General features: G+C 44.0%; 1 protein-coding gene across 1 annotated transcript; it reads left to right on the plus strand.

Annotated features, from left to right (window-relative positions):
* The first annotated feature begins 495 nt into the window (after positions 1–495).
* Positions 496–7,325, plus strand: LOC106909601 (uncharacterized). The gene is made up of 3 exons (XM_014976008.2): positions 496–3,661; positions 4,926–5,000; positions 5,827–7,325. Exons 1-3 carry the CDS (start codon positions 588–590, stop codon positions 6,068–6,070), a joined length of 3,393 nt encoding a protein of 1,130 aa, XP_014831494.2. The 5' UTR covers positions 496–587; the 3' UTR covers positions 6,071–7,325.
* The last annotated feature ends 405 nt before the right edge of the window (positions 7,326–7,730 follow it).

A 7,730-nucleotide genomic window follows, 5' to 3' on the forward strand; every position in this document is an offset into this window, starting at 1 on the left:
GCTGTTCATGTAGATTTTCAGTGATGCAGGAAAAGATGGTCCCTTTGAGGATTTTCAAGAATACCATCTAATAAACATGACATTTTTTCAGTTATTTGGGATCAAGTAAGGAAACAGTAGAAACTGGTATCAGCAGTTCAAAACTTTACAAAAATCGATGACCAAATAAAAGCTAAATAAATCTCATCGGTTCATCTGGACATGAATTGTTTTCACAGCAGTCACCCCTTTTCTTTTTGATCATCATTTAAGTTATTTCCTTCCTTCCTTATTTTCTGCTATTAATGAAAAATGTTGAAAACTGGGTGCACAGTTCTTCCTGTCTTATCTCGAGTCTGCAATTGATTTCTTGACAGCTCAATCTTTTCATCGCTTCTGCTGTACTGAAGCGGGTTGTTTTTGCCTCTGCTTCAACTCTTGCGTTGTGCTAGATAATCCTGCTTGCTTGTGGATTTTCTTTGCACCACCATTTTGAGCGCCTCTCACTGTAACGCGTGTTCCTCTTTTTCTTACAGATGGACAAAATGATGCGAAAAGCGCTGTCCCTTCCTTGACTTCTCAGACCTTTTAAGTGAGCCAAATAAGGGATGGGGAGGCGAGCGGCTGACCTGACGACGCCGGTTCCGGTGTTGGGTGTCCCCGCCTCTGTAGGGGTGCGGAGCTGGAAGACAAAAGGAGGAGACAGAAGCGGAGGAGTGCTGCTGCAGACTTGGGGACAGTGCAGCATCGGCATTCAGACGTCTCCGGGGATTAGCAGACCACTTGTTCAGCTACCTGATAGCGTCTCAAACAATGTTACTCAAACATCTAACATATATACCGCCAAAGAAACCAGGGCCATATCGCTTCACGTGAAGAGTGACAACGAGAAAAGGGCTATTTTAAGGCAGAAAACTGAGGAAACCAAGATCAAAAAGGAAGTGACTTTCAAAGCACTCGGAGGTGTCGGTTCAAAGGATGTCGCCGGCTGTCAGAAGAGAAGTGGTGGGACGTACTGCTATGCCAGGGCAATTAAAACCAATCCCCTCATTGCAGGCGCCGCCAACAGCGGCAGAACCAGACTGAAGTCTTCCACCCGTTACATCAACGGGAGCGTGGTGGATTCCGAGGCAATCGGCGGGATCATCGAAGTCAAAGACGACGCGGAGCCCTCGAAGGCCGCGGCTTCTCACGGAACGGTCTCGCGCCATCTTTGCGCAGACCAGTTGAAAAAGGCGTGCAACCAGTGTGGCGGGAAGCAGTCTGTAATATCCAGAGGCGCCATCCCGGGGGAGACCGCTTCCGAGGCTCTCTTCGGGGAGAAGGCATCAAAGCCAGCCCTCGCATCTCTGTTTACAGCCACACATTTAAAACTTCCTCATACACTGAAACAAAACCAGCTAAACTCTCAGAGCAGCGGAGTAAAGAACACACAGATTGCAAGCAACCCAAACTTGTATTATATTAATGAAGAGATAACATATCGACGAACACCTCACCCTGCATGTCCGGTGCATTCCAGAGTTGGTCCAGGAACTCTGTATCGCACACACGCTTCAAGCGACGTGACATCCATCCAACCGGAAGCCATTCTCCACACTAAAACTGTTACAGTTGCTAAAGCCAGAATTGAAAGCAGGCAGGCGAGTTCCGCAACAAACTGTTTCGCAAAACCCAACCAGGACAATAAAATCTCCCTCCTTTCAAGTTTTTACTCGACGCCTCAAATGGCCACGGCAACCAAAACCTTTCAAGCTTCCCCTCAGCGCCTCAAGACATCGCCTCACCACTACCTACAAGATAATATTACTCAAAATGTATGTGTCTCTGTGCACGCCGTGCCCGAGTGTCCACCTTTATCTTTGTACACTGTAGCCATGGGAAGTCAAAGAACATCCAGTCCAGTTGCACAGGCAACTTTTAATCTGGAGAGGATGTGTCCGCATAATAATGCCAGTCAGGCGCCAGAAGCCTTGCACTCAACACACAAAGCACAAATTCTTGAATCAGACCTTTCTTCATATCTCACAATGGTAAGCTCCCCATCTGATTTAGATACATGCCAGGAAAAGCCCCCGTCAAGAGCTGCCGACGTATCGCCAGCTAAAATATCTCTTATGGACAACCCAGCTCAATTCCCTGCTTCTGCTAATCCGCCTCAGAAACCTACGCCCCATTCGCTCCTAAGTGCCGCCGTCTCTTTGAATTATAAAGTCAATCCAGATCAAATTTCATGTAGAGGCACCACAGACAACGCCGTGGCTCCGCAAATCCACTCGGTTCAGCCTAACTCCTCAGACTCTGAAACTGCGCCGCATATTTCCGCGTCCTCTGCACGCACAATATCTGGCGCGTCCAAGTCCCCGGAAGCAAAAAGTGAGTCACGCGCAGTTCTCCCGAGCTCCGCTGCTGGTCGTTGCACGTTATACAAAAATACGACCGTCAAAACTGAGGTGAGACAAGTCACATCCCTGAACGGTTCTCTGGCGTCTCTGGGCGGAGAAAGACGAGATGACCTTGCCTCATCCGGTGCGCGTTTGCTTCAGTTGACAGACGCAACCGAGGTGCTAAGGAACGGCGACGCACACGACAAAAACCAAGCTCACCACACACAAGCACCAGACATCAGCAGTCAAAACAGTAATAAACCTCGCGTTTGGGGCGTCGTTACCAACCAGCAGAGCGACTCCGCAGCAACTCCTCTCGTCAAGTCACCAAATATGTTGGGAACCGCCGAGGGAGGAAGTGAAACTAAAAGCCATCACACTAATCCAACTATCGGCCCCGCTGTGGAATTACAATGTAATAAAAACAAGTGTATCGACCGTGCTGTCAATGAATTAGTGGTGCACAAGTCTGAAGAGCATAAAAATTCACGGGTCACTAACCCTCAGAATTGCTTTTCCCCAATTAAGTCAAGCACCTTTCTTCCGCAGGGTTGTCTGGACAGAGAAAAACAAAGACTTAAAAATTATAAAGGATGCGTTCGAGCAGACCATGAGGGACACAGCGCAACAAACCCACTGGGTCAGGCAGCCAGGCGCCCCGATTTGAATGCACAACAGTTTGCCTTGGGTGCAGCAGCCAGCCGTGCAAATAGTGCGTTTGAATCCAATTCGGATGGGCAGAAGCATCTCGGTTATTCATCGCCCCCGGTCGAGACGCAAACTAACTGTGAGCGCAATATCTCGCAAACAAACACAGAGGTGAAACACATCACCCAGTCTGCCGCCGACTGCCAAAATTCCAATTTCGATATTACATTACGGAGGCAAACACACACAAGCCCAGAACGTTCTGTCAGCGTGCCAGCATCGTTCACCGGCAAAGGAGGGCTCTCGGCACACACAGGCCCTGACCGGGAGTTCGACCTACAGCCGCCTGCAATGCTCGCTAAATCAAGTTTCACCCTCCCGTCCAGAGAGGTGGAGGGAATAAGCAGAGCAGATTTAAAGTTTAGCCCCGCTGCTCCTCAGTCGGGCCCCGAGGGCACTGGGCTGTCTCACTCCCACCCGTCCGACGCGGCGCTGCTGTTGCCACCTTCCCCGCAGTGCTGCAGGTCTGCAGGCCTGGAGCAGAGGCTCAAGACTGTGGAGGCCAGCCTGGCGGCCAACAAGGACAGGATCACCACCCTGCTTAACATCATTCAGGACCTGGAGACATGCAACGCTCCCAACAGCCTGTAAGTCTGTGTGGCAGCTGGGTAAATAACTTGTCCAACATGTATATAGCACAACAGAATCACTCTGTGACTCATGTTAAGTTCCCAATCAATGAGGAATAGTTAATAAATATTCAGGTAATGTTGTCTCTTATATTTAGATTAGTTGGTTCAGAAGGCTAAAACTAACAGCTAGACCAGGCTTACCTTGACAACTTCAAGTTCAAAAGTGTTATATTCATTTACATCAGTTATTTTAAGAAACTTAAAGAAGCTGTTGATTATTCACACAGAAAATTAACGGTTGGAGGCAGTCTCATCGTCTTCCTCTGTGAAACTGACCAGGCTAAGTTTTTTAATTCGCCTTGTTATTTTTTTCCACTTTTAAGTTTTGCTGTAGGTATTTTGTTCATTTTCATAAAAATCTTTTCACATTGATCCTGGGAATTATTGCCTTTTTTTTTTTTCTTTTTTTTTTTTTTTTACAATGCATTGGAATAACAGCTGTGGGCTTGAGTTGAACTGGACAAACCCAATTGAATTCATTTATTCCAAAGAAAGGTTATTGGTGAAGCATCACCTTCTGCATCTATTCCCTGTGTGATTTCGAATAAATTACTATAAATTGTTACCAAAACTGTAATCTGTGCTTTGTCATTGCAAAAAAAAAAAAAAAAAAAAAAATGACATAAGAGATCACATAAATGTGTTTCAGAGGTGACAATTGCATAATAATAAGTCATGGTTATTAGTGCAATGATGTGGGGCTGCAACATCATTAAAAGCCTGCAAACAGGTCAGCGACTGTGTGTGTGTGTGTGTGTGTGGGGGTGTGTGTGTGTGTGTGTGTGTGTGGGGGTGTGTGTGTGTGTGTGTGTGTGTGTGTGTGTGTGCGTGTGTGTGTGCGTGTGTGTGCATGTGTGTGTGTGTGTGTGTGCATGTGTGACAGAAACCTATTTGGGCAATTCAAGGGGCCACGTCTCACAGAGATTTATTTTAGCCACCCGGCTCTTCTGGGAAGAATAAGGGGAATTAAAACGCCCTTCTGGCACAGTGTCTCTGTCAGTCACTCTCACTGGCTGCCGTGCGTTAATAAGTTGTGACTGCCTCTAAGGTCATCTTTCAGAATAACAGACTCCTAATAAGAGACGGGCGTCTAACAAAACACACGCCAGGCAGCAGCCCGAACGGATTCAGAAGGAGAGGATATAAGCGCAAAGATGATTGAGCTGTTTATCCGAGAAGATGAGCGCCGTGGAAGTAATTTGCTTTTGTTTCGTTTCAGTCGGCGATGTCATAAAACTGGACTGGACCTGAGAAACTGCTCGACCTGCCAGAAGACTGCTTGTATTGTGTACAGGTGAGCCAATAGCGAAATCTTTGATCTGACATGTTTATTTATTTGTTGTTGTTTGTTTTTTTTACTTACAGGTGACACAGACTCCTCTGGTGTGTGATGAATTTTGTGAATTTGTGCCGCTTCTTGGTGTTTCGTTTGCTCAAGTAGAGACGACGTCGAAAAGGAAGACATGGGCTTTGACCATCTATCCAAACACTTTGGATAGATCTTTTTCTTTTTTTGTACTTCCCATATCTGTGCCTTGTCTTGGTTTGCACTCATTTACAGAACTGTTGCGTCATGCGTAGGCAGCAGAAAAGGTAAAACTTCAACAATTTGCCCCAGTGATATTGGGAAGCAGGAAGGAGGTTAAGTGAGGTTCTTAAATCTAAAAGTATTCTCCTCCTCGTTCCGACAGTAACAGCTGTCTTCAAATATTCAAAACCTGTCCCTTGATCTACTTACTTTCAAAACTGCTTGTGTTTTAGAGAGATAGAGATGTTGAAGTGCTAAATGCTGCATGTTGGCGTCTGGCCCTAAGAGGCCGAGGCAGACATGAGCATATTCACATAAGACGTGTCTTTAGAAGAATATGGGTGCCAGGCTGGAAAATGTGCTCATGTCCAAAGTAATTCTGAAATCTGATAAGGAAAGGCGTTGCACATACAGACTACCGTCACACAATGCAACTTGTCCGTAGAAGCTCTTAAGTAACAAATGGCATGAAGAAGTTTTAACCTCCATACAAGTGATCTGGAAATCCTTAACTCAAGTTTGAGTTTGTCCAAACGAAACCTTTAATATGTTTAATTAACAACTTCTTTATTTTTGCCATGTCTCCATCCAGTGTTGAGTACGACTTCAGGCAGCAGGAGCGACACTTCTTGGAGGTTCTGAATCACTCACCGGGTGACAGCAGCAGTTTCCCTGCACATCTGGCGGATCCTTTAAACCTCGGCCTCCTCCGAAACGCCATCTTTAGGAACCTCACAAAGACAAAGTTGAAGAGCAAAAAGCTGTGCAGGACTCTGCTCAAGTGGATTCCAAGAAAAAAATCGTCAGCCGTAGATCTCTGCGCTGCCAGCATGTGACCAGCATGCAAGATTCCACCCTGAACTAAAGTTTGGAATAATCGTAATAAAAACTAACCACAAAACTGGCAGCTACCCATTACTAAGAGACAGTAGGTGATTGGGTTATCCTTCAATCAACCAGTACTATGGTACCTCTGGCTATTAGATATGGTAACATAGCTTTTTTTTTTTCTAGAAGTTTTCTTAACAAGACAAGTTTAAAGGTAAAACAGAAAAAAAAAACAAAAAAAACAAAGTGGAATTTAGCAGAATTCTAAAAATATTTGTTCTAAAAGCTGCTGCACTGGACTATTCAGAGCATTTATACAAGTTTTCATATTACCTTAATATGTTCAAATTCAAATTCTGTTATATTGCAGCAACAAACGTCAGAGCGTAATATTTGGATTTTATGTGACAAAGCAACGTAAAGGTCAGAGTTATATAAAAAGAAACTTAAAAGAAAAATTGAACCCAAAAAAGTGCATTTGTGTCCAAGCCATTACTCTCATAACCCACAATAAAATCTCCAGCAGCAAAACTTCAGAAATCAGACTTAAAATGCATGTAATTTAATCTCAGTAGGAATTAACTGTTACGAGACAAAACGGCTTACGAATAACGTTGAAAACATGTTGAAAGCTTGGCTGCGTAAATGAGGTCATCACTCTAAATAATGTTTCCACTCATTTCACCAAACCCTTTCAATTGTCACTGCAGTAAAACGGCGGTTCAAAAAGTCTTGACTTGGACGCACCAAACAGAAATGGGTATTGCACTTCCCAGATTTTTTTATAATTTTTTATTTCATTTCCGTCTATCACATAAAAAGCAAATAAAAACAAAACATATTAACATTTCCTTCTAGTTGTACCTTTGCAACATGGAAAGTAAACTTGATGGGTATTATACCCAGCATGAGTGGTCCACAGCCTGACAACTTTTATATGTCAGAGCAGGAGGCGGCCTGTCCTCGAAGATGTGTGGTTGGGTATTTTTTTTTTCTCAATGTATCCCTGGTTGATGCATGCTGTCAGCACATACAACTGAAACCAGAAGCTCAGATAAACAAAATTTAAAAAAAAAAAAAGAATAGAAAACACCATTTCTCACCATCTGAAGTTAAGTCAGAAAAAATATTATCTTTCTTTTGCTCAGTTAGAATTACAAAAATTATTCAGATTTGTTTATTGACACATTGAGACAAGGAGAGGAACAATATGTCAGAGATGTAAGTTTTAATGTATGCAAAAGAAATCAGAAATTCAGAGAGATTTCCTAAGTACTTGGTAGTGTTGCCTTTGAATTGTATGACTTTGGTCAAGTGTTTTGGGGATGCTTCCCACGAGCTTCTCGTAAAAGTTTGCTGGAAGTCTGACCGATTCCTCCTGACGGAACTGGTGGAACTGGGATAGTAGACTGGTTTTCTCACGCAGCGAAAACAGTCCCACGGGGTGATGCTTGAAACTGCATCTGTAAATTATACTGAAGACATTAATAAATAAATCTCTGAGATATTCTCTCATTCTTGTGGTATATAACAAGTATAAATCATTTTTGTAATTCTATCTGATCTTTACCAAGAGAAGTTTGGTCTGATTTAACTTTAGACAGTGGGGAAGGGGGAATGGCGCGGGGGGGGGGGAGTTATATCTGTTTTTATTCAGTGTTTTGGTTT

Source organism: Poecilia mexicana, unplaced genomic scaffold (genome assembly GCF_051168715.1).
Source record: "Poecilia mexicana isolate PSO_F unplaced genomic scaffold, ASM5116871v1 scaffold_14, whole genome shotgun sequence".
NCBI lineage: Eukaryota > Metazoa > Chordata > Actinopteri > Cyprinodontiformes > Poeciliidae > Poecilia > Poecilia mexicana.